The 25,463-nt window shown below is 53.2% G+C and overlaps 1 protein-coding gene across 1 annotated transcript; it reads left to right on the top strand.

The window, feature by feature from the left end:
• The first annotated feature begins 419 nt into the window (after positions 1-419).
• MTURN (maturin, neural progenitor differentiation regulator homolog) lies at positions 420-24,641 on the top strand. Its single transcript, XM_028526149.2, has 3 exons — positions 420-817; positions 9,651-9,773; positions 19,412-24,641. The coding sequence occupies exons 1-3, from the start codon at positions 656-658 to the stop codon at positions 19,520-19,522; spliced, it is 396 nt and encodes a 131-aa protein (XP_028381950.1). The 5' UTR covers positions 420-655; the 3' UTR covers positions 19,523-24,641.
• Positions 24,642-25,463: the final 822 nt, after the last annotated feature.

Genomic DNA, 25,463 nt, shown 5'->3' with positions numbered 1-25,463 from the left:
TCCCCTGCATTTAAATCGCGTTCGGGAACACGCTTGCCTGGCCTTCTACCTCCAGATAAACGCTAACGGAGACTGCCAGCTTCCTCCGCCTCACTGCAACCGGGAAAGTCGCGGGTGTTGGGTCCGCGCTGTGACGTCACCCGGCTCGCCAGCCTGGGTGAAGGTCTCAGACTCCAGTGATTGGCTGGGGCCCATGACGTCACAGCCCGGGGTGGCCCCGATCGCGCGAGGGCCCCGGGATGCTCCCAGTCCCTTTATTTTAAAAAAGAGGGGGAGGGGTTGGGGAGCACGCGGAGCGCCCGGCTCCTCCCGCCCGGCCCCGCCTGGCCGCAGCCCGCGCCAGGTTCCCGGACGGCCCGAAAGGGGGCGGGCGGGGAGGCGGACCGAGGAGGAGCCGGGCGCGGCGCAGCGCGGTCCCTGGCCACCGCCCACCCCGTTACAGCATGTAAACAGAGCCCGCCGGGAGGAGCCCCGGGACTGGAGGGATCCCGCGCAGCCCGGCCCCGCCGCCCGCCTGAGAGCCCGCGGAGCTGCGCGCTACCCGGCCGGGAGGAGGGCGCCGGAGGAGAGGAGGGCGGGGGGCGGAGGGAACGGGAGGGGGGCGGCGGAGAGGAGGCTGAGGGAGCCGAGGGCGCGGCGGGCGCGGCGGGCCAGGATGGATTTCCAGCAGCTAGCTGACGTTGCGGAGAAATGGTGCTCCAACACGCCCTTCGAGCTCATTGCCACCGAGGAGACCGAGCGCAGGATGGATTTCTACGCGGACCCTGGCGTCTCCTTCTACGTGCTGTGTCCGGACAACGGCTGCGGGGACAATTTTGTGAGTGCTCGTGGGAGGGACCGCAGCAGCGCGAGGGAGTGTGGCCGCGCGGCCGCTACCCTGCGCCCGAGCTCCCGCCGGCTCCCGAGGCTGTGGGCGCCAGGTGGTGGTGGGGGGGCGTAACCGGCGCACCCGGCTGCTCCGCTCTCCGCGGGGGAAGCCCCGGGGCCGGGCGCCGCGGTGTCGGCGCTCGGGGTGGGGCCGGTGGGCGGCGGGCAGGGGCGCCCTTAGGATCCAGGGAGCAGAGCTGGGGCGGGCTATTTCGGGGACGCGACCCCGAGGCCAGTGCGCGATGCTTGGCTTGGAGCATCTCCAGGGTATCCCGCGTCGCACCAGCCCGTCTGGGGGCGCACGGACCCTCCCGCAAGATCCACAGTCCGGAGCTTCCTACACCCAGGCGTCCCGTCTGGATGAGGAATCCCGTTTTCCTCCCCTTGCGCAGACACAAGTCCTCCAGTTGTCCCCGCCTGGGGACCCCCCCCCGCCCCCCCCCCCCCAGGTTATTCCCTAAGCTGCGTGTTTGGACACAAAGCCTCTGTCCACACTAGCGATACCCCATCTCCTGGACCTTCTTTGCGGAATTACACCCAGGATCTTAAAAACGCGCGTGCGCGTGCACACACACACACACACACACACACACTCGGGCACGCCTATCCTCTCGCTTCCATTGCTCCTCTATGAGCTTCTGAGCGGGCTCTGTCCGGCTGAGGCACCGGGCGCGGCCCCCCAAAGCCCTTTGGTTTTTCCAGATGAGAAGGAATTGCCCATCCCCGCTCCTGCCCCGGGCTCGGAGGAACCGGAACCTGAAACTGCTGTGTCCAAACCTTTAACTTTGCACCCTGCGCCCACTTGGGATCTTGGCGCTGGCAGTTTAGGAAGGGGATGCGGAGGGCAAGGGAGTTGGGGTGGGAGTAGGAAGACTGGACCAGAATGGCGCTCTGTGAGGTGTTTGTAAGGACAGGGAAAAAGAATGGTCCCCCACATGTAAGATGGAGGCGGCTTTGGGCTCGGGTTACCGTGCGGTCACCGGCTTGAGCCTGGAGCTGGCGCTGTTGCTGCCCCTGCGGACGGAGGTAGGGTGGCGCCGGAGCCTGCCTGGCCCTGGCCCCTCAGGCGGGGTGAGACAGAGCTGGGCCGCGGGCCGCGCCCACGGCGCACCCCGACCACCCGTGGGAAGTTCTCCAAGGAGTTAGACCGCAAAATCGCCCTTCCTGGTCCCAGGGAGGTGGGGCCAAGCACCGCCCCCCACCTCTACCCCACCCCGCGGGGAGGAAGAACCCACCCGGACCCTAGCCCTGTGACACTCTGAAAGAGGGATGATGCCCTTGGGTGACAGCCAGATGTGAGTGTTGGCCCCGTGACTGCTCAGTTGCCGTCACCCAGCTCACTTTACACAGCCAAAAAAACATGGGTGCCATACCGGCGCCCCAGCGATTGGGTGGATGAAGCACCTGACAGTCTCCGCTCCCAGCAAGAGCCCCACAAATTCTGGGTCGGAGATTGGATCTGGGGTTCCCTGAGTTTAGAGCTTGTCTCTTTGGAAAGAGCTTCAGTGTGCTCACCTGTAAAATGAGGTGCATCGGAAGGCCTCCATCACAGGTGCTCGTGAGGGTGATCAAGTTATAAATGTGTGTAAGCACACTGCTAAGTGCAGTTAGAATAGGTAAGTAAGTGCGACTTGGTACAGAGAGGCGTGGGAGGTCATTAAAAGGGCACTCACGCCATTGTAGACGTGTCAGGAAGCCCCACGGATAGAGTGGGAAGGGCACCAGGACCCAGCTAACCTGCACAGTAGGGTTCGGTCAGGAGTCCCACCCGGCCCTGGGCTGCCTCAGTCTGCCGGTGGCCTTTCCCCTCCTCACTGCGTGACTCCTCTCCGGAGGCTGAGGCTCTGATGGGGAGAGAGCCACACAGCCTTCCTGCTGGAACTGAAGGAGACACCAGAATTGCTCCAAGGAGATTATGTGGGGAGAGAAAATGCAAGGCCATTGTCTTGCTGGAATATGTATATCGAGCCATTTGGAATGTCTATCAGGCCTTTGTAAAGCCACCCATATTTTAAATGCCCCACCTGCATGCATAAAAATGCTTAAATATATTCAGTCGCTGGCAATGCAATGAAATAGGGTAAGGAAGAAAGAAAATGAGAAAAGTTACTCCTTGGCTAGACTGGCACTTTCTCAGTTTCTAGAGACCTTGATGGACAAGACGCCAACCCCCGGAGCTTTCTTAGCCTGGGCAGCTGCTCCAGCCTGCCGCTGGCCAGGTTCGCAAGCTGCTGTGTGCCTCTAGTTACCGGAGCTCAGGCAGGAAGCAGATACCCTAACTCTGTTCTTTTCCCTCTCCCAGGAAAAGCTGTTACGCATTGAAAGGAATTTGAAATCATTGGAATTGCTACAATCCGAAGGATTTCTTAAGAATATTTACATAACACGTCTCAAGGTGTTTTCACACCATTTATTCAACAAGCATTTATCAAGGGCTGATTTTTGCATCAGGCCAGGGCTGCCTAGAATAAAATCAGGGTCTCTGCCCTCATCCTCCTGGGGCCGGTCTAGCCATCTAAGGTGGTGTTGCTTGGTGGTTAGGAGCGCACAAGCCCTGGGGTCAGGCTACTTGGGTTTGCACCCCAACCCACCACGTCTAGACATGCGTCTTGGTGGAAGTTATTTAATCTCTCTATCCCGTGGTTTCTGCATCCGTGAAACGGGGATGATAACACCAGCACCTTGCCGGCTGGCTTATTGGGAACAGTGCCTAAAACGGGCGTGGTGATGGTAGTGGGTCTGGCAGAGTCTCTGGATCTATCTCAGATGTAACCCAGGTCCTGTCCCCACCGCGTCTACACCGACTTCCCATTCGTTTTACCGAGAAACCTAAGCCCTCGCCCTGACTGCAGGCCCACATGGGGTCTGCCTCTTGCAGCCTCTCTGGCCTCGTCTTCCACCGTTCCTCCGCTGCCCCCACCCCCTTGCTGGCTGTGTTCCTGCCACGCTGGCCTGTCTGGTCTTCAGACTTGCCAAGTGCAGGCGGAGGCAGGGCCTTTGCACTTGCTGTTCCCTCTGCCTGGAACATTCTTCGCCCTCATCTTCACGTGGGGAGCTCCTTTACTCCAGGCAGCCCTGGGAGAAGCCTTCTGGCCGCACACTCCCGCACCTCAGCCTCCTTCAGTCGTACCACGGCACTCATTAGGACTTAGTGGTCTCTGTCAGCCCTCCCATTTATTTCCGGGCCCCCCACCCCCGCCACCAGACTGAGAAGCTCCATGAGAGCAGTGACCTTGTCTGTCTTAGTCATCACGGTATCCCAGCCCTTGGGACAGGGTCAGACACACGACAGGTGCTCAGTCCGTGTCTATAAGAATACACAAATGGATGACAGTCTAGTGTAGAAGGCCAAGGTTAGATTTCAGGAATGCCAGTGTCGATAACGGCAAGAAGCACCACTCACGTGCGGTTTGCTGTGTATCAGTGTTCCAGGCGCTGGTGGGCACGAACTCCGATAATCTCAGTAATCTTTCAGGGTTCTCTATAATTATCTCTGTTTGACGGATGAGGAAGTGGAAACACGCTGAGGTTTCCTAACTTCCCCACAGATTTTAAGTGGCAAAGCAGCTCGAACCTTAACCCGACACTGAAAACACAGCCCGGGAGTGACACCTGGGAACCTAGCCCAGCTCAGACCACGGGCTCAAGGGAGGCTTCTTGAGCCTCACAAAAACTCCGTGCAGTGGGTATCCTTACCCCCATTTTGTAGGCGAGGAAACTGAGGCCCAGGGACTTGAAGGGACCCACCCAGGACCACACCACGAGGAAGTGGCAGAGCCAGGACCTGAGCCCGAGCCCAGAGCCCTGCTCTTTCCGCCGTGCACGGTGTGTGTCCCCCAGGCGGGGCAGGCCAACAGCTCTGGTGGCCCCGGGACAAGGGCTGCCTTTGATTTCCTCTCTGCCCTGGCAGCTCCTCAGTCCCTTGAGCACTCTCTCCCCTTCTCACTTCCCAGGCCATCCAGGCCGCGCTGTCCCTGTCTGTGCCGCTGCCCTGATTCGGGCCTCTCCTGTGGATGGGCCATGAGGTCAGGTCCCGGGATGAAATGAAGCTGCCAGCTCCCTGCCCGCGGGGAGTGCAAGGGGTCACAGACAGGTGGCACGTTCCCCTCTTCTGCCCGCTTGCAAGGTCCTGAGGGCTCTGCCAGGTTTGGGGAGCAAGGCGTCGGCAGCCACTCACATACCAGCTGCACCGAGGGGCACGCGTGTAGGTGCGCCCCTGCTCCTGGGCGTGGTGGTCCCCGCCGCTGTCTCTTGCCCTAGCCCAGGAAGAAGGGGCTCTCTGAACCCAAAGCACGGCCCTCCCCTCCCTGGGGAGACCCCCCTGTTGCCCTCCTTTTTCTGCCAACCCATCAAAATGTGTTTGGACCTAAAGTTTCGTGTAGTTTAAGCATTCCTCAATACAAAAAACAAAGATGGCAGTTGTCATAGTACTAAAGAACAAAGTTTTATTTATAGAAGAACTCTGTGATTTAACTTTATATGTGTGCTATGGCTGTGTCTATATTCTCTCCCCGGTTTCAGTCTAGGCATGTCTGTGTTCTTAACTATGTGACCAAGTCACAACCTTTTGATTTGGGAGAAGAAGATCTAACTGGTTTAAATGAGCTTGCATGGTGTGGGCATGGTGCTAGAGTGGAGACAAAGCACTCTCTTGTCTAATTGAAACTCTACCCTTAGTTTCCTCATCCGTCAGATAGGGATCGTCATATCTACATGACAGTATTACTATGAGGACTCCATGGGGAATAGTGGTAGACCAGAAGGCTTTCCTCCAAGGCTGCATTATTTACACAGAGAGACTGTTTCAGGGGAAAAAGAGATGTCCTTCATACATTCTTGAACTGGTTCCTCCTGAGGAGGTTAAAGTTATGCAATGTGAGTTCAAATCGATGGACCCCTGCTAATGAGAGTCAGGCTATAGGTATCTCCTTTCATCTTTGTAACCGCCCTGTCAGCATGATTATGTTCTGTGTCTTGCACTTGAAGGAGCTGAGGTTCCAGTTGGAGGCATGCACCTGGTGATGTCCTGGCTTTGCCTCTTGCTCCCTCTGTGACCATGGACAAGTTGCCTGACCTCTCTGAGCCTCAGTTACCTCCTTGGTACAACAGATCCGTGGCCGACATAAGAATAGGTCATAGGTCCCACCGGCCCTGCTCTTCCCACCCTGTGCAGAAATATGTCAGGGGGCCAGGGGTGACTTGTGCCTTTCATCCTATGCCATCGCTTCTCTGGGCAGCAGTCCCTTTGGGATTAAGCTGCACCCACTGAAAATGGGCCCCCCGGTACTGATGACAGCAGAAGATTCCCAAGGCGGGGACTCCAGTGAGCGTGAGGCCCATGGCAATGGCCCTCTGTGCTGGAAAAGCTGTTTGTGGGATTGAATGACCTTGATGATCTGATGCCAGTTTTGGATTAGCTGGGTATTGCCACCCACACTGTAGAAAACAGAAAGGCACTCACGTTCCTGTTTGCAGATGACAAGGTGCCTTGTCTTAAGCCGGGCAAGCCTTGGTAACAAACTCCCGCCCAACTTAGCAACAGAAGGAAGGGCCTAGGAGGCCCCGCTGGCCTGTTTGTTCTAAAATCCAGGTTCTCACCAGGGACTTTCAACTGCTAATGGGAGGGACCTATGGGAAAGAGGAGGCTGCTGAGGGGAGCTGTGCTGGGGGCGCTCTTCCCTGCAACCCGTGCTGTGCTGAGTTTTGGACTCGGCGTTAGTAACGACACGCAGGTTTTTAAATGAAGTGCTCCCCCTCCCCGGCCTACCCCCACATCTGGAGTGAGTTAGAATTCTACTCTGCTTCTGGTTCTCAAGGTGTGTGTGGTCCCAGGTCTCCGCCTGCCCCCACCCAACCTGCTGGGAATGCAGATCCGCAGCCCTGCCCCCATCCGACAGTCCCAAGTGGGACCCAGCAGATGCGTTTTGATTGTCACAGTCCCCGGTGACTGCTGCGGACCGGAGCTGGAGACCCACTGCTTTCCTCCCCGCCCCGCAGCCTTTGCCTGGCGTTTCTCCCATTACAGCACGTGAGGGCTGTGATCTGCCTTAGCGCTCACAGCCCTGTTGGGAGGCCAAGACATTCCGTGCCTATATTTGTATTTGCCAGGGAACTTCTGTACATCGTTCAGAGCCACGAGTCCTCTGGCCCCCGCTGGAGTGTTTTCATGGCCACAGGGGGAGTTTGGTTACACGTGCTTCAAATGCCTTCCACGTTGAAGGCACGGAGGCCGGGCTCTGGGGTGCACGACTCCGGGTCTCTGGTCGCCCATTTGTCTCTGTGCAAGACTAGACCTGAGATCCTGTTTTCAGGCGCATCCGCCCGCCCGCCTGCCACCCTGCCCGCCCTCCCATGGGGTTGGAATGGATCCCTCCGCTTTTTTTAAGAAGTAACCCTCCTGCCTCTGGCACCTTGCCTGTGAGTTCCCAAGAGCCCTGTTTTATCTGCGGGCACTGTCCCCGGGCACTGATTGCCTTCTGTCTTTGCACGGGTCTCTGGAGGCAAATCTGTGTCCTATTCCAGCAAGTGGCCAGGCCTGTTTACAAGGGAAAGGATTCGGTAACAGCTGTTTTTTAAACCCACAAAACCAACTCGGCAGGGAATCTAGGGTGAGTTAGCCAAATGAGGGCAGCTTAAGCAGACCGGACAGAATATCCTTTTTCCGGTGTTAACGTCTTCCTTCTCCAAGATACATTCATACACCAGCAACTGCACGAGTGAAGCTATGAAACCCGTGGCGTGAACCGTCTGCTCGTGAGGACAGAGATGCCCTAATAGCTCTGCACCAAAGAAGCTGTCTGATTTCCAAGCAGAGGGGGGGACCCTGTCGTTCCGACAGTGTTTGAGTGATCCACTTCCTTAGTTTACTTTGTAATTTAAAGCCCAAATGCACTTTAAAAAAAACACCAAGTATACAAGGTTTCCATGGATACACCCACTTCTGAATGAACTGTAACTCACGTTGCCTTGGATAGTGTCCTCGGTGAAGTCGCATTGAGTGTCTGATTTGGTCGGCGTGTGACCTTGGCCATGTGGCTGGTGGAACGGCCCACCCCACCCACCCCCGTTCTCCTGCAGACTCAAAGGGCTAATAAGAGGGCACTTGGCTTTGCCACGCGTTGAACAGCCACTGCGTGCCAGCCAGGCCCTGTGCCTGGCACTTATCAAACTTACTACGTTTACTCTGATCTTCAAGTGTAGGGAAGACGGGCTTAAAGATTTCCCATTGGGTGGCGCTACATAATAATCCCCTCTTGGATAAGAATGTGAAATACACTTTCTAAAATTTGAGCATGAACGTGGGTGCTGAGCAGAACTTACAGTAAAGTGGGACTTGATTGTTCTGGCTGAATCCCTGCTGATTAAGAATCAAGTTCAATACTGGACACAAAGCGCTTTGTATGATTCTACTTTTGTGCCATGAAGACACTGACATAAATGGCCTTTCCGTGGCTCGACAGCTTTCAGGGTCCCTAATGAACAGGGAATCGTGTTTGAGCTCTTCTCCAAAGTGAGAGAATCTAGAAGTTATGTTTATTAGGAGGCAGGGCCTTTGCATCTACCGAACAGATAATTGGCTGTAAAGGTGGCCCATCAGCACCTCATTAGTCCCGCTTAGATCTGAGCAGTATCTTAAGTCTGTAGACCTAGTTCTTGGAAATGCTGCCACAAGAAGGAAGACAGCGAAATGTGCTTATTGAGTGATGGGCATGGCGCTTTCTGGGGCAATGCCCTAATCATTTCTAATAATCGGGGGGAATGAGTATGTGCTTGACATGAACCGTCTCTCCAAAGAAGTCCCACCCCCCGCTGCCCAGTCCCTGCTGCTTTCTCCCATCTGCCACCATCACCCTCTCTCCCACACCTCTACACGTTTTAGAAACTAGCGTTGAGCTGTCATTAATTGGTCCCTTCCAATCAGTGAGGCTGGACACCTGAAGGATACCCTGACGTCATCCTGGCAGCCCAGTGCCTGTCCCTTCTGCCTGGAGCTCTCTCAAGCCTGTTTCTTGGGCTTGTTCCAGATCCTGGAACATTTATGGGAGAGACTTGTCTAGTCTCACAGATGTGCCAAAATGGATATCCTCACGTGGAAAAAGAAAAAAAGAAAAACTTGTCTAGCCTGAAGAAAAAAAATAAAAACCTAAGCCAGTCTCTTCTTGGGGCATGTTAACGTTGTGAAGTGATGCTTGGGTGTGATCCCTCTTAAAAGCATTTTAAGAGATGGGGAGCTTTCAAGAAGTCTTTGCCCCTCCAGGGACTCAGTGACGACGACTTCTGTGTGTTCTACTTTCACTTCATTCTGAGGTCACTTTACCATGGCCCCCACTCCCAGGCCAGTCTGGGTAAAAAGGTCTTGTTCCAAGGGAGTGGTTACTAACGACGCCAGAGGTGAAGGTAAGGATCCTGCAGGTTCGTGGTTTCTCCTCGTTCCAGTGTCAGAGCCGCCCCCAGCCTGCACTGGAAGGGGGGCAGTGGGAATCATGGGAGAGAGGATATCGGCCCTACTTGCCCTTTTTCACGGCGTAGAAGCAGCAGATCTGACGGCGCGTTGAGCCGGTGAATTGCGGGCCGAAAGCACAGGGTTTTGTGCCGGGTACACGTTTCCCGCTCCCCTTCAGCGCAGGCAGATCGAGAAGGAATACACGAGTCTCACTGTGGAATGGAGGCCTTCTTCAAATGCATGTCATGAAAAAACACTGTGTTGGCTCTCTGTCTCTCACACCGAGTGTAATGACTGTGTCTTTGTTTTCTCCTCCCCCCGCCGGCCGGTGGACGCCCAGCACGTGTGGAGCGAGAGCGAGGACTGCCTGCCTTTCTTGCAGCTGGCACAGGACTACATCTCCTCCTGCGGCAAGAAGACGCTCCAGGAAGTCTTGGAAAAAGTCTTCAAGTCCTTCAGACCTGTAGGTGCCTGCTTGGCTTCCAGAGCCCTCTCGTTTTCTGCCCCGGCCGAGCTTTGAGTGACGGGGATTGTGGGGAAAGTAGGCAGAACCTGGGATGACTAATTGTTTTCCTCTTGTCTGCTCGGTGGCACAAAGATAGCTCACGGAGGGTGGCTGAGGGCGGGAGGGAGGGGGGAGCAGGATGTGACACAGCTGTGTGGCGCAAGGATGATGGTTATTTCTAGCATCACTTGAGATAAGAATCTCTGATAGGGTGGGAAGCCAGCTGAGCCTTCTTGAGACAACTGAGTAATCCTGTCCTCACCCAGTAGACTTGAAGCCAAAGTGCTGGGCAGTGTTCTGCAGGCTCTGTACACAGGAGGGACCTCCACGTCCGTGGGTAAGGAGAAGGGTGACATTCAACGCTGGTTCTCTTCTCTCATTTGTTTTAACCTCACTATATATGTAGAGAGCTTGCTTCCCGCCACCCCCCCCCCTTAGGAATCTGTGTGTTTGTCTTCATGCTGGCTGAAAAACAGGTAAAATGAATACCACCACCACCCCCACTTTGAAAAGTCCTTGTTTCCCTTTATCATATTTGGGAGGTAAATTCAGTGTCGTGACAAGTGCAATTCAGTGATTACTGTACTCTGCATGTACAAGGACAGTTGCTGTGGAATTTCTATCGATTGGTTTTTCAAATCTCTTACAACGATCTACTTCTCGGCTGGAATTTTCAAGCTCGCCTTTTATTTCTCTGAACACAGTAGGCGTGGTTGCACCATAGGCCGTGTCTGCCATTCCTGTATCTCAAGGTTTGTCAGTCGGTGTGTCACCAGTTGTTTCGACTGGTCCTCACTCCTGCTGTTGGGTTTCTTTGTGTGCTGGATTACCTCTGTGTGCTGGTTATCGTGTTTGCAAATTTATACAGAGGAATACACTGAGGCCTAAGGTGAGGGTGCTTTCCTTCAGAGAGGAGGTTTATTTCCTTCTGCCAGGGCTTGGGGGCACTACCCGTCTGAGAACACCTGGGAAAGGAAACACATGGGATTGTTTTCATGTGTAAATGGGGGAAAAATGCAATCCCCCAAAATCAGAAGCATTGCTGAAAACAATTCAATGGGCTGAGTATTTTCTTTTACTTCCAGCTGCCCCATGTCATGGAGACACACAGATTTGATTAATGTGGGGCTTCCCGGGTTCATTTCTAAAGCAGAACCCTACCTAGGTCATGGGCAGGGATGGTGCTCCCAAGGTGAGGAGGCCTTGACCTAGCATGGTGCCCCCCTCTGGTGAAGGGCGGGAGTTGCGTGCTGGGTGCCCTCCGGCTTGGTCATTTTGCTGTGCTCGGAGAGGTGCGTGGGAGGCACCTTCTCAGGGTTAGTGAAGGAGAGGAGCACAGGAGGACCCGGGTGTCTGCCTGCCAGGATGTGCCGCGGGTAGGACGGGAGGGAGTGTTGCTGGCCAGGTGAAGGACAGCTGGCGACCAGCCGGGAGACTCATTCACCCTCTCCGTCTCCACTGAAGAGTGTGCATCTTTCCACCGCCGCCCTCCGCCTGTTTGCTTTCTATAAGGGAGCGCTGCGTTTAGAATTAAGATACAGGGAGGAGCCTTGTGTTGCAGTTGAAAGTGTTTGCTGAAGTAACACATGCCCCACTGCTACTGGGCGTAAACTTCGCAGTTCCCAAGAAGCAGGTAAACTTCCGCTCGTTGTTTCCCTGGAACTTGCTGGGAACCTGATCCACTCGGGCGGCTGCTTTTTGTTTACAGTCCAGGAAACCGCCGAGGAGTATTTTCGTTCGCTTTCACCGTAGGACAGCCTCCTCAGCGGGTTTGAACCCTTGTTTCCCCTCGGCCAGCCCATGGCCAGCCCCTGCCCAGTGCAGTCCCCCCGGGAAGACGAGGACCCGTCTGTTAACAGCCTGCTGCTGCCGCCTTTCGGGGCATCGGTCGGGCAGAGTCCGTTAAGTTTGCTGGCGCCCGTGCACCCCAGCACGCCCCGGCCTCCCGCCCGCCGGCCCAGAGCCGGGTCATCTGCTGGCCCTCCTCAGCTGCCCTGCCTGGAGGGCTGGGTGGGCCAGCAGCCCTTCGCGGACAGCGCTGTCTCCCCTCTCTCTTGGTTGGCTTCTCCGCACCGGAATGCTCAGTATCACCATCAAAGCCACTCCCTCCCCCCCGCCCCAAGAAATGCATGGTTGGCTTTGAAAGGAAAGAAAAATGCTATTTTTTGCCATCTTACTCTTTTTCCTCTGCTTCTTCATCCCATTTTCAACCCGATGTATGATGTATCGATCGCCTGCCCCGGCCACAGCACAGCTTTGCGAGTGAGGGGCAGGGCGCAGCGCCCCGCTCTTGCGCTCGGGAGCTGACTCTGCAGTAGGAGAGACAGCCGCAGAAACGTCCGAGACTCCACGTTACAGGACAGAGTGTTTATTTTGGTCCAGGCCTCGGCGGGATACTTACTGAGCGGAGCGCGCCAAGAGTTCCATCCCCTGCTCTGCGCACTGCGCGCTGCTGGTTCTTTGGGGAGCTATTTCCTGAGAGGATGTTAGCGAGTGTGAACATCGGGGTGTTGTTTGTGGTCTCTTCCCCCAGTTACGTGGAATCAGGATAGTTTATTGATGAGGAACCCAAGCTCTGGGGGAAGCGATTCAAATCCCAGCTCTGCCACTTACTTGATGGCTGTGTGACCTTAGCCAAGTTACCTAACTTCTCTGTTTCTCCGTTTCATCAGTTGTAAAGTTAGGAAACCATGACAATAGTTATCTTAGGGTTGCTGTGATGATTAAATGGTGCAATTCTTGTGGGGGACTTAGCCCATTACACGTAATAAACACAAAAGAGGCCGGCGTGGCTGGGGACGCTAGGTCAGATGCCAGTGAGAAGGGAGAGGACTTAGGGAAATGCTTCATCAGACTCTTAGATTCTTGGAGGAGAAAGAAAGCAATTTGCTAAGTGCTCTTGGCACATGCCTGCCAGAGGCGTCTGGCTAACGTAAAGGAGGTAGAGAGGCATTATTGGCGTGCTAGCTACAGTCGAAAGCTTCTCAGCATTGGTTTGGGCAAAATGATGACCATCCTTTAGGAGCTGGTCCAAACCGCTCACTGTGGCGGGTGCTAGTGCTGCTCAGAAGACCAGTGGACACTCCCATCCCTAGAGGGGCGCGTGAGCCAGAGCCTCTGGTGACAGGGTGACGGGCGATGTTTATTTTCTCCTTTTCTATATTTTCTGAGTATCCTATGATGTCACGGGAAACATGTACAATCAGAAACTGTGCTGTGTTTTTTAAGAAGCCGCGCTGTCCACACTGGGTCAGAAGGGCCGGGAGTGGCAGGTGTGAGCGGCTCACCGAGGAACACCGTGCGGGGCAGTGGCTTCATAGGGAGGCGGGACTCGAAGACCTGGCAGGTCCGCACGTGCTCAGAGGGACAGGAGGGCTGGCCAGGAAGAAAGGCCAGAACGGCCCACCTTGGCCCCTGGGCTCAGAGTCCTTGCAGATGCCCCCAGTGGGGGAAGGGGGCTCAGCCCTGCCCTAGCGGTCTGGCTCCCAGGCCGTGTGGCCTCCAGAGCTCCGGTTGCTCAGCCTCCGTGTCCCCATCTTTATTTTAACACAGACGTCGTATCAGTTTCTCTGTCTTGCGGATTCGCAGGGAACTTCAATGTTAGACTAAGAACGCAAAAGACCGTCCTAGCCGAGCCAGCCCGCGAGGCTGCTGTTTGTTTCTGCTTCGTCGCTGCTGTTCGTAAAGGCTTACCAGGCGGGTCCTTGAGTCTGGGTGACCACGGTCACTGCGCTGCGGGAACTCCTGCTGGTACCTGCTTTTGTCCCCTTTCTGCTGGAACGTCATACCCTTCGGGTAGACGTACGCAAGTGACAGCCCCGAGCAGACTGTCCGTGCCGTCCGTGAGCAGGCGGGTCTATCCGTGTCGCACGATCTGTAAGGGGTGTCTTTGGAGCTCCCCATCAGCGGTCAGTAGCCATGATACACGTGAACTGGCGATCTCTGGAGCCCTGCGCTTTTCTTGTTTAAACGGCCCTCGGTGGACAGTTGCTGGTCGTTGCATGGTCAGGCTAGATAATAAAGCCGTGGTTGTGGTTCTGAATATTGGTGATGATGCCACTCGCTCGTCTCCTGCACGTTTCTGTGTCTGTTCTTCAGTGACGACCCACAGGCTGCCCCTGGCTCAGGCCAGTTCGTAAGGGGAAAGAGAGCTCCCTGTCTCCATTAGCTGCAACACCAGACCCTGTCTGTGCCCTTTCACACTCTCTCAATGCTTTATTTTGTTTTCCTGGAGCGTTACCTCTTCCTCCTCTTACCAGTGCTGCAGACTTGAGGGTCCCGAGGCACCTGTCGCCGTGACAGTTTTGTGGGCTGTGTTGGTGGCTGATCCTTTGCTGGTGCTCCCTGGAGTTAGAGCCCGAGGTTCCCCGTGTTTTCTCACTGTCACTGACCCTGGTCCCCGGGGATGCCGAGTGACTCCACGTGTTTCCTCTGGAGGAGCAGAGACAACGTCCACCAGAAAAACTCCCCTAATTCTGGCTTATTCGCATGAGCAGGATGGATGTTTTCAGTTTGCCATGGTCGGCTGGAGGCCAGGGATTAAGCCCCGCGGCAGACAGAGCCCTGGGTGTCCCAGAGGAAGCCCAGTTCTCGCTCCCCCTCCAGGTCGGCGCAGGAGCCCGGAGAAGAGGGAGAATGCACCCCGGGGCACTGCTGCGGGTTTTAAAGAAAGCCGTTGAGCTGACGATTTCAGTTCGATTGTGGCTTATGTTTCTTGCTCACATTATAAACATTCAAACCCTTGTCCTTTTTAGAAAGGATGTGACCCCCAAAGTAAGAGAGCACCTACCTCTCTTACCCCTTTGTCGTCTTGCCACCGACCTCTTTGCCCCCTGGTGTCAAAGGCAGGCCGGCCCGGGGCCTGTCCAGGGGTCTCTGGGCACCACCAGCATTGTGGGCCGTTAGGATAAATATCAGCGCTTCATTCCTCAAGTGCGTTACCATCTCGACACTCAGTGTGCAGTTCCAGTGACCCCGTCCCTTGGGGGGTTAGAAGTGCAGAGGCTCAGGTCCCCGCTCCGAGGCCCCCCAAATCAGAATCCGCATTTTCCGTAGGTCCCTGGGTGAATCGCACGCAGGGAGGCGGGAGGATTGCTGCTTCAAGGAATTCTCTGGGAGGGGCTCGCAGGGACCTCTGAAACCACAGGGCACTTACTGAAAGTGCCGAAGCCCCCGCTGGTTGGCTGTGCTCTCCAAGGCGGACCCCCCCCTCCCCTTTTAGAAAGACACTCTGGCCCACTGTGCTGAGTGACGGTCGCCTTGGGAGAGAGCAGGTGCTAGATGCCAACTGAACATGGCTTCCGCTGGTTTACACCGCGTTCCAAAAGGCTCTGAGTTAGTCCAACAGATCATCGATACTCTCGGGGCCTACAGAACTTTAATTCTCGAGGGCTGGCATCTCGCTCCCTCTTCAGTACGATCCTATTTGGATGGAGGGCCCCTGGACATTCTTACGTGATCGTAAGTTGTTCCAAGGAGCTTCTTGGACCGCGAGACCCGGAAATGCCAGTACTGGTCCAGAGTGAGCATAAAGATTTTTCCAGTCCACTGGAAGACATTTTACTGAATTAGGAATCAATCAGTAATTGATGATCATAACCATCAGCAGTCCTTTAAATGTACCAGAGAGGATTCCTTGGCCTGTCTCCTTTTCCTTATGAGAACACGTGGGCGCAGTCAAAGCAAGGACTCCAGCATTCTCACCAGTCTGTTTGCACTCCTGTCTCTGATGTGTCTCTTGACTGTTCAAAATTTGGGTCCAGAAGTTAAATTTAGACTTACCCGCCATCGGTGGGAATGGAGGTGGGGTGGGAACGCTAGACAGTTACATGTCTGTGTGATGGCTCTTGGAATCCCAGGCGGATTCTAGTTCCGATGCTTATTCTAGTCTCTGTAAGGCTTCTAAATCGTGCATACTCATAAGAGTGGACATTAACACTGCGTATGGGATTCTTAGAAAGGTGTGTTACCCAGTGAGACCAGTGACGCCCCCAGCTATAGGAGCAGCAGTGACAGCTGGAAGGGAATATCCTGTGTAGCCTGGTGGTTAGATGTGTGAAGTCGGCAGCTTGGTGGCCTGGGTTTGAATCCCGGCTCTGACACTTACCTCGGTAACTGGGCAGGTTACTCGCCTCTCCAGGTCTTAGGCATAAAATGGGGGTATTAATAGTACCTATTCCATAGCATTATTATGAGAACAAAAGGAATTAATATATGCAAAGCTGCTTACATAAAAAAGCCATTCAGTGCCTAGGAGATAATATGTTAACCAGTGTTACCTATGATTATGAAATCTGAACTAGGACAAAATGGATGGGTTCCGTGCAATGCTGGATGTGAGCCTGACACTCAAACGAAGAGGCTAACAGAACTGGGTTTCTCCCTTCGCTTCGCGCCTCCTGCAGTGCTGATGCACAGGGAGGTGGTCTGGCCCTGCAGCAGTGACTCCCACCAGCCACTGACCTGGTGGAGCTCTCGAATGAGAGGCACGGCCACTCGACACAGCTACATAATTCCCAGGGGGCTCCGCAGCTCACAGACTATGGCCACGTCCACTTTCTCATTCGCTCTCCCCAGTTTCTCTGGAGGTAGGGCAGGTGTCATGGTCCCCACCTGACCGAGAAGGGCGCCGAGGCTCAGCTAAGGCAGTGGCTCGGCAGAGGTCCCCAGCGAGAGCCCTGGCTTCCGCACCCCGGGTCCAGTGCCTTTCCGTTTCCGCCAGCCTCTCAGCGGATCTGCTGGCCCTGCTGGAAGGTGCCATCCAAGTCCAGGAGGCCACTGGGGCCTCTTGCTTCTCCCTCCTCGAGGGCAGGGGGTGAGCAGCTCTCAAAGTAGCATCAGAATGTTTTCCACCAGAGGGAAGGGCCTCCCATAGGGCTGATGCTCTAGACCTACAATTATGGGCTTTGGATTCACGTCTAAGGTAAGGCAGGGAGCTAGGAAGAGGAGGGAGGCGAAGGGAGTGCTGATGATTTCATCCTCAGCTGGAGCCTCTTCTGCAAGCCACCCCGCCGGAGCTGGGGAGACAGAGGGTGCTGAGGGATACCCATGCTTTGGGTCCATGAGAATCGCTAAAGTGTATTATGAAAAGGAACAATCAATGGCAAGTCTCTTTAGGGCCAGCTTGCAAAGCTGAGTGCCTCATCGGTGCCCTCTTGACCTTCGACAGCCATTGCTAATTAACCATGACCTTTCCCACCGAGCCTCAGAACCCGGCTGAGCCCAGGGCTCAGAGCAGCCACTGCCCGTCAGATTTGTTAAGCGGGAGGAAACTCATGGGCCACTGGTGCCCCTTTAGTGCAGTGAGGGGCCATATGTACTGTTGAATGAATGCCTCTTCTAGCATTTAGGTGATTCTGGAGTTGGTGGTGGTGGTCACAATATTTATATTAGCTATTCGAATAATATTACTTTGACACTTTCCACCTTCTGAGTGATGTCGAGCAGCTTTTTTTTTGGATCAGAGTTCATTTTGATTATTTTCATTATTTCTTTTTACTAAATTTGTTGGGGTGACACTGGTTAATGAGATTAAATAGGTTTCAAGTGTACGTTTCTGTAATACGTGACCTGTATGTTGCCTTGCGTGCCCCCACCAAAGGTCACACCTTCCGCCACCATATATTTGGGCCCTTTACGCTGTACTTCCTCCCGCGCCCTTTCTCTCCGGCAACCACCCCACTGTTGTCTGTGTCTGTGAGTGTCTCGTTTGTTTTTCTCGTCTGTTCATTTGTTGCTTTCAGTTTTATGTCCACATTTGAGTGAAATCGTATGGCTTTTACCTTTTTCTGACTTATTTCACGTTTCAAACGAAAACCGGACACTGGAATGTGAGTCACCTGCGTCCACTGTAACCAACCATCTCTTCTCTCTCTTGAGAGGCAAGTTTTATCTTTTATTCCATCCGCTAGGGCATGGAAGGGAGCCCGCGGTAGGCGTTCTCCCAAGCACACATGAGGTTGTTGCAAACTATTCGGCCACACTGAGCGGCGCTCCTGCCCCACCGCTGCAAGCCGACGGTGCCCCTTTGAGACAGCTGCGTCCTTGGAGCTCTGAGGGGAAAGCCCGTGTCCGTGGTTGGCTGTGCCTGGCAGGCCACAGGCATGATAGGACCAGCGGTGCCTGGCAGACAACTTTGCCCTGAGCATGGTCCCTAGGCCCTGTCAGACCTGTGGAACTTTCAAGAACATCAGAGTCAAGGCATCATTTAGGTCGGGACTCTGCTCGCTCTCGTCTCATTAAACAGTCGGGAAGGAGAGGGAAGGAGGAGGTGGAGGTGGCAGGACGCTCAGGAGGCACCGCGAAGTCAACGGAGCTCGGTCGATCTTATGTTAGTGTCTCAATGCGGTTTGAGTTCACATCTTAGGGCCCTTTGGTGAAGCTGCCTCACAGCCATCAGCAAAGGAAGGGGTCGCCATGTGAGAGAGTCCTTTGGCCACCTGCGTGCCGTTCGTCTCACTGAGGAGCCGGGGGAGCGATGCCCATGATCACGGACAAGGCTCAGCCGAGCCCAAGGTCACGGCTCCTTGCCAAGCCCAGGGCTTTTTGTCCATATTGATCCGGCCCAGCAAATGGCACTCGGTTTCTAAGCGAAGGCTAGCCAGTGGTTCAAGAAAGTGCTTACTGTGTATCATTGTGAATTTCTCTGGTGATAAATAGAGAGCGTTTGGAAAATACAAAAAGATTAAAAGGGAAAAACTTTTTCCATAATCACAATGTCTATAAAAATATACTCTTAAAATTTGGATGTGTTTCACCGACATCTGTTGTATTTCAATGTATTTGTGTATAAAGAAATCTGTATCATAATGAAAACAATTTTATCATGCTTATTTACACTTATGAGCATATTTTTATATCATTAGGCTATTTAAAACACTATTTTAAGAGGCTATATGAGATTCTATCTTCCAGGCACACCGTAATTTATTTAACTGCTTTGTGGACCATTTTAGTGGTTTCCACATTTCTGTATGCGTGTTATAAAATAATAGCAGTGTGTTTTTAGGGGAGAAAGTATGGGGAATAGATTGATATCTTTTTTTAAAGATTTTATTTATTTATTTTTAGAGAGGGGAAGGGAGGGAGATAGAGAGAGAGAGAAACATCAATGTGTGGTTGCTGGGGGTCATGGCCTGCAACCCAGGCATGTACCCTGACTGGGAATCGAACCTGCGACACTTTGGTTCGCAGCCCGCGCTCAATCCACTGAGCTACACCAGCCAGGGGATTGTTGACATCTTGATGAGACAGTCAGCACTGTTCATTGTGCTGCTGCTGACATGCAGGTGTGCATGTGTGTGCGTAGATATTACATCTTTGTGCATAGGTGGTAGGTGCTATCATGTGTTGATGCTTAAAAGTAGAGAATCTCCAGGCTCCCCAGGAAAACAGAGCCCTCTGGGCGCCAATCCGCTAAAGGACTGACGTTTCTGGGTAAGAAGTCCATACACATAACTGCCGGGTAGTTGGCTCCTGCGGGGAATCTGTAGCTGCTGTCCTGTTAAGTGCTATTGAACTTGGAGTCGATGCCCCTGGTGGTGTTCCTGCATGGGGCCCTTCGGTGCTCACAACTGCTTCTCTCCTCTCCCCTGCAGTTACTGGGGCTCCCGGATGCAGATGACGACGCGTTCGAAGAGTACAGCGCAGACGTGGAGGAGGAGGAACCAGAGGCAGACCACCCCCCCATGGGGGTCAGTCAGCAGTAACCTTGCGAGGGCTCCCGTCTGACAAGGAGTGAGCCCCGTGGTACCCGAGGTGGGGTCGCGTGCTCCTGGGTCAGCTCTTCGGAACAGGACATCTGACTCCCAGCTTCCGATCGAAAATGAAATACCTTTTTAACAGACCACAACATATCTGGGATGAGCTGTGCTCAGAAGTGACCTGCATTTTACTCCCGTTCCAGTGGGTTTCTATGGAGTTGTCTCGGTAGCCTTGGCCATTTCGAATTTAGAGTCCGTTGTGTGGCTGACCATTCTCTCTTGAGTTTAGGTGGGAGAACTGACGTTCGCTGACTCGAATATAGAGAGCTCTTGAATGTATCAAGGATGTGTTTTGGGTCCTCACAGGTGACTCGATCGAGGGCAAGCATGGCAGAGAAGAAATGCAGCCTGCACTTTTACGTACCTTGTAAGTGTTGTGAGTGAAAGGTTTTGCTTATAACGCATGAGTTATAATGACTAGTCATTACACTGCACAAGTGCAAGTACAAGGGCAGAAAAGGATAATCACTTAGCTTTGGGCGGAGAGAGTAAGGGAGGCAAGGAGCCTTTAAGCGTGCTGCCCTCACTGAGTTACCTGGATACACGGCAGCTGGCTCCTGGCTGCATAAACGTACCTGCGTGGTTAGTTAATTCCAAACATGCTAATTCCAAAGCCACTTTTTAAAGTGTTAACAGTGGAAGATATAAATGGGGTGCCATCAGTTACCGATTTCTTTCAAATGTCTATAAGCCGTCCCACATATGAAATGCAGCATTTACCTTCTCTCTTTATAATGAGACGGCAAGCTTGTTAAATCATGAAAACACCCAGAATCCAAGGGCCACTTCGACTTTGAAGCCATACATTTAATGGGAAAATAAACCAGGATAACATTTTGTAAAAATATGACGGAATCCTTTTTTCTTAATCTGTCTTTGATTCTTTTTCTAAAAAAAAAAAAAAAGTCAAGAAAAGGATCCCACTGTATAATTTACCTAAAAATTGTAATCACGTGCTTCGAGGAATCTCACTGCAGTGAATTTGTAAAGGGATACGAGCGTGGGAGTCTTCATGGCAGGTTAGCGTGGTTCAGAGGGGAGTTTTAGTGATCAGAACGCTCAGACAACTCACAGGAACAGCAGCGGTCCACCTCTCGGGGGTATCCTTTGTTATGCTCACCTGGACTCATTGAAAATATTCATTTTCTCGGACCCTCCTGCATCTCTGGTTCTAACAACATAGGATGCCAATTGCTGCTTTTACAGCATTTCACTGAACGTAGCATCTGGGGCGAGGATGTTTTTAACATGTGTACCTGTTAGGTTGTCAAAGTTTTAATTTAAAAAAAAAAAGGTGGGGGGGAGCAGCAGCCGCAGAAGCCACAGGGCTTTGGGGAGTCTCGTCTGTCTTCCAGGCGCGTGGACGGAAACTTGCTTATCACAGTGGTTTTTGTCTCATTGGTGCGGCGGGGAGTGCGGCCGCTGGTGGTCAAACCATGTACTGCAGTCTTACGTCATCGGGTAAAATAAGATGGTGGTTTCTATCATGTGTGTAGCCACGTTTTTTCTTGTCTTGGGAAAATGCAGTCCAAGTTCATTTCAAGTAAAATGAATGTCCTCCCAGGGAGCCTGTTCACAAAACAAACCAGGATGTGTCATCCGGTGGGAGGAGGGTGCTCCGGGCTTTGCTCCTTCCTCGCCTGTGTTCCGACTGGCTCCGGGCCTGTGCACAGGTGTTTGGGGGGCTGTACCTGTGTAGGTGCTGCGCAGGTGTGGTCACCTTTGCTGTACCGCAACGGGCTGAGAGAATGACTTCTGCAGCGGAAATGAAGAGGCTTGACTAGCGTGCTCCATTCAGAGGTAAACTGGAATTTTGTACGTAGTAGAGAGGCTTAACGTCTAAATTTGTATATGTTTGAAAACGCAATGGACGTGGATGTAAAATGTATTTTATGAAAAAACTGTTTAGGTATCGACCGAATGCCGTTTGGTGTTCTCACGTGAATGTTCTGTTCCTAAAAAGTGAGCTGAGACGGACTCAGCCATTCCTTGGAGGGGGGGAGAAATCTGGTCTTTGTTTTGCCCAGGGGTTGGGGAGTAGCTTCGCTGTGTGTTACATATGTTCCTGGAAGAACCCCGAAAGGCATTAGCGAATCAGATCGTTTCCTCTAAAACGTCCTTTTCCCCCTGCACAACCTGCCAGTGCTTGCTGACACCTGTGCCCGTGTTCGGTTCGAGTGTGGCATTCGAGGTGGCACCGTGCAGCATGTCGCCGGGTCGGTCAGCAAGTCGAGTGGCCTGTCGCCTCTGTCACGGAAATGGCTCCACGGCTGGACAAGCTGGGACTTCCGTAGACACAGAAACACACTTTCCAGGAGGGGACGTGGCGTGGTGGTGGGAGGAGCACTGACCCGGGAGTTAGGACAGGGACGTGGGTCCTAGCACGAACCCTGCCGGTGACCCCGGGACCTTGGGCAAGTCACTCACCCAGCCTGAAACAAGGGACGATTCCCCTTCCTGCTTTAACCTCTGTTGTTCCACAACTGCCTTATGATGTGTGTGGGCATGAGAAGCAACAATGGAGACTTCAAGGGAAGTGAGCGGGAGATGTATTTAAAACCTCCCTGTCCCGAGGACCCTGGCCACCGGGCTACCTTAGATTGTGCTTCTGCCGGTCTGTGAGTGTCCGAGCCCCCTCGGGCCTGGTCCTGAGGGGCTGATGACACTGTTCCTTAGGTGAGAGTCAGGCCCCAGAAGGTAGAGAACAGACTCGTCTCAGTTGTCCGAGCTCTGCCTGTGGGAGGCATGGTTTTATTTGTGCCCCGCCAGATTGCAGCTTTGGAAGTGGAATAAGTTTAACTTCATTGAGAGGGGAAAATTGCATGAAGCATAGCTGGAAATGGGTGACTTTCCCCTTTTTTGCCATCTCATGCAGAAGAGAGAGAACGTGTGGGTGTGAGTGTGTGTATAGGCGTGTGCACAGGGGAGTGAGTGCTGTGGGTCGCTATGGAAGTGTGCCTACGATGACCTTACCCAGCCAGGTCCTGGGTTCGGTGAACCACAGAGACATTTTTCTCACGGCCACTGGTTACTTCTCTCTGTCTGGTGATCATACCGAGTGGACTGGGGAATCAGAGAGTGAATTGTGGAGCCAGGGAGGGGGTGACACCCCACACGGTGCCTGCACACGGTGTCCACTGCAGTCCCCCAGGCTCAGGACAGCACGCAGTCCTTTTTGTTCTTCAGTGGCTAGAACACAGAAAGTCTCTTCCTTAGGAATTCTCCCCGTGTCCTGGTGCAGAATTAGGATTCCAGTGTCCTTAAGTGGAAACTGCTCTCCTCTCGTAGTGACTGTCATTTTCCTCGTGTCAGCAGGAGCCACTCTCTAGCGCAGTGACGTCTCCGAATGTTGTTTCTGTGTGATTGGAGCACAAAGTGTGTGGGCCGAGGGGGGCAGGCTGTGATGGTAGAGCCTCGCTGGACTCTGCCTTGCTTATGAAAATGGACAAGTTGGGAACCGGTGGTACGAACCAGTCTCATTTGCCCTGATTCTGTAGGCAGGGAGGAGTGGACAGGACTTAAATCTGGGGTGGGAGAAGGTGAGTAAGGGAGAATGAATGGGCGAATTAGGGTCTGATTCTTTAGAAAAATAACATTAAAAGCCAGGAGGCGGTCAGCATGTTAGGTCCAGGAAATCTCTTTTCATGGCTATGCCCCTTGGAGCCTGAGCCTGCTTAGCCCCAAGGGACTGCCTGCCCGTTGAGAGGTAAGGCCTGTGCTGGGAGTGGCTTTGTGGCTTTGAAAATGCGCCCCCCCAGTCAAGGAGACAGCAGCTGTCCTGCAAATCTAGGGACTCCTTGCCCTAGACAAGCCAGATGTCAGCCAGGCCAGCCTGTCTTTCCAAAGTGCTAACATAACTGAGAGAGGCTCCAATCACATGCCAGGCTGAACATGAACCGAACTTGATCTTGCCGTCAGCTGCAGAGGTCACAGTGGGTCAGCAATGCCCCTCGCGCAGGCCCGAGGGCAAAGCCCACCTACTCCACTGAGCGTCACGGGTGTAGAAAGAGCACAGTTAAAACCCACGTGGGCCTCACACCCCACCTGCTCAGTCTTCAGTTTACCAGGGAAGCCTAGGTTTTTGTTTTGTTTTTTTGAATTAAAAACTAATCCTCTTCCATAAAGACTCAATCAGTTACCTTAGTTGTGTAATACCAAATGCTATAACACAAAAGGCTAAAGCCATTTAGATTTATACAGAATAATTCTAAAACTTGCCAGGACGCCAGTAGCTTCTGGTGTCCATGGCAACGTGGTGTCCACAGTAAAATCTCTATAACCCACATTCATTGGGCAAATTGTTAATAATCTGTTGTTTTTGATATATATATTTTTTAAATTTAGATTACAAAACTGGATGACCTATGACCATTTTGTGTTAGAAAGCCCGTTTAAAGCATTATAAGCCTGAAGAGGCTTATACAGTTAAAAGCAGGCACCAGGCCACATAAAAATAAACATTTGATTTACCGAGAACTGTGAATTCGAGTTGTTTAGTGCTGCAGAGGAAAGCAGACGGTCTGTCCTTTAGAAAACTGCCTTTCCCTGTTTTTTTTTTCCTTTGTTTCGTTAGATTTATTTTTTACGTTAGGTCCCTCTGGTAGCTGGGCAGAGGAAGAGAGGGGGCAGCACTCGGGACACGTGGCAGCTTTTCCCAGCTTTTCCGGGGACAGAGCGGATCACCAGTTCTAAGCAGATCTGAAACTGTCCGAGAACCAGTCTTAATTTGCGTGTGAAAGCAGTTCAGCTGTCTCGTGAGAAGCGAAAGCAAGGAGGAGTCCGGGGGAACGGGGCGTCTCTTAGGCAGAAACAAAAAAAAAAATGTTTCATGCGAGGTGTGTATGCTTTCTTTGCCTTTATCTTTCCTTTCAAAGAAATCTCTTGTAAATGACCAAACTGTGAAATGGGTTGCCAAACATTGTTGCCCTTCGTTAGATGCTTCCAGCGGTATGAATCCCCACCTGAACCCTGTCCACATCCGCTCCTTTCTCCCAAGACGGGGAGAGGATCTCATCCGACGATGTAATTACCATACGCTTGCTATTAAAGAGCCTTCCAAACACTGCTGACCGGCGCCTCTTTCTTACCCCCTGCGCCACGCGTGGCTGGGCCTTTGATAAAATCGAGGGACAAGGAAGAAGAACCATTTGGCTAGCCTTGTGGTTGCCTTTGTTGGGGCTTGTGGCTCTGGGGGCACGGCAAGGCAGGGGGAGAGGGAGGAGGTGGTTGTGGGAACCGCTGATAGGATTCAAATGTTAATAATTGATGTGTTGGGAGACCTGACTGTGTCTCTTCTGATGCTGTCTCTGGGAATTGGGAATTTTCCACTCTTCAAACCAACCCTTTAGGTTTACACGTGAAGGACCTCGTTTTTTCCTGTCCTCGTCAGGACTCCTTGGTCACACCACTGGGAAATCTGTGGTCGTTCTGTGACGACATTGGCACCTTTCCCCTACGACCCCCTTCCCACTTACTGTGACTCGGCAAACAATGGCATTTAAGGAATAAATCTGGAAGTTGGTGGTACGTCCCATTATCTGATTAAGAGTAAGTTTCTTTCCTCAAATGAGAAGGGCTCCAGAGACTGTTAAATCAGATCTGAGGTTGCCTAAGTGGGCGCAGCGTACTGTGTGTGCGCATTTCAGGTAACGTTACCGGTGGTTCTTTGTTCCGCCATGGCTGTTGTCAGAGGTCGTGCCGGAGGGTGGGCCGTGAGGGCGAGCGTCACACACCTCGCTCGGTGGGATTCTGACCTCGGCGGGGCGGCAGCGTGGTCTCCCCCAGACTAAGCCTCTCGCATGGGGAGTCCCTTGTGGCTGTCATTCGATCCCTCCCAAGTATAACCTTTAAAAATACAGATCGGCTTCTTGAAGCCAGGGCCGGGTGT

This window comes from Phyllostomus discolor, chromosome 10, assembly GCF_004126475.2.
Source record: "Phyllostomus discolor isolate MPI-MPIP mPhyDis1 chromosome 10, mPhyDis1.pri.v3, whole genome shotgun sequence".
Taxonomy (NCBI): domain Eukaryota; kingdom Metazoa; phylum Chordata; class Mammalia; order Chiroptera; family Phyllostomidae; genus Phyllostomus; species Phyllostomus discolor.
This window is presented reverse-complemented; position numbering and strand designations above follow the sequence as displayed.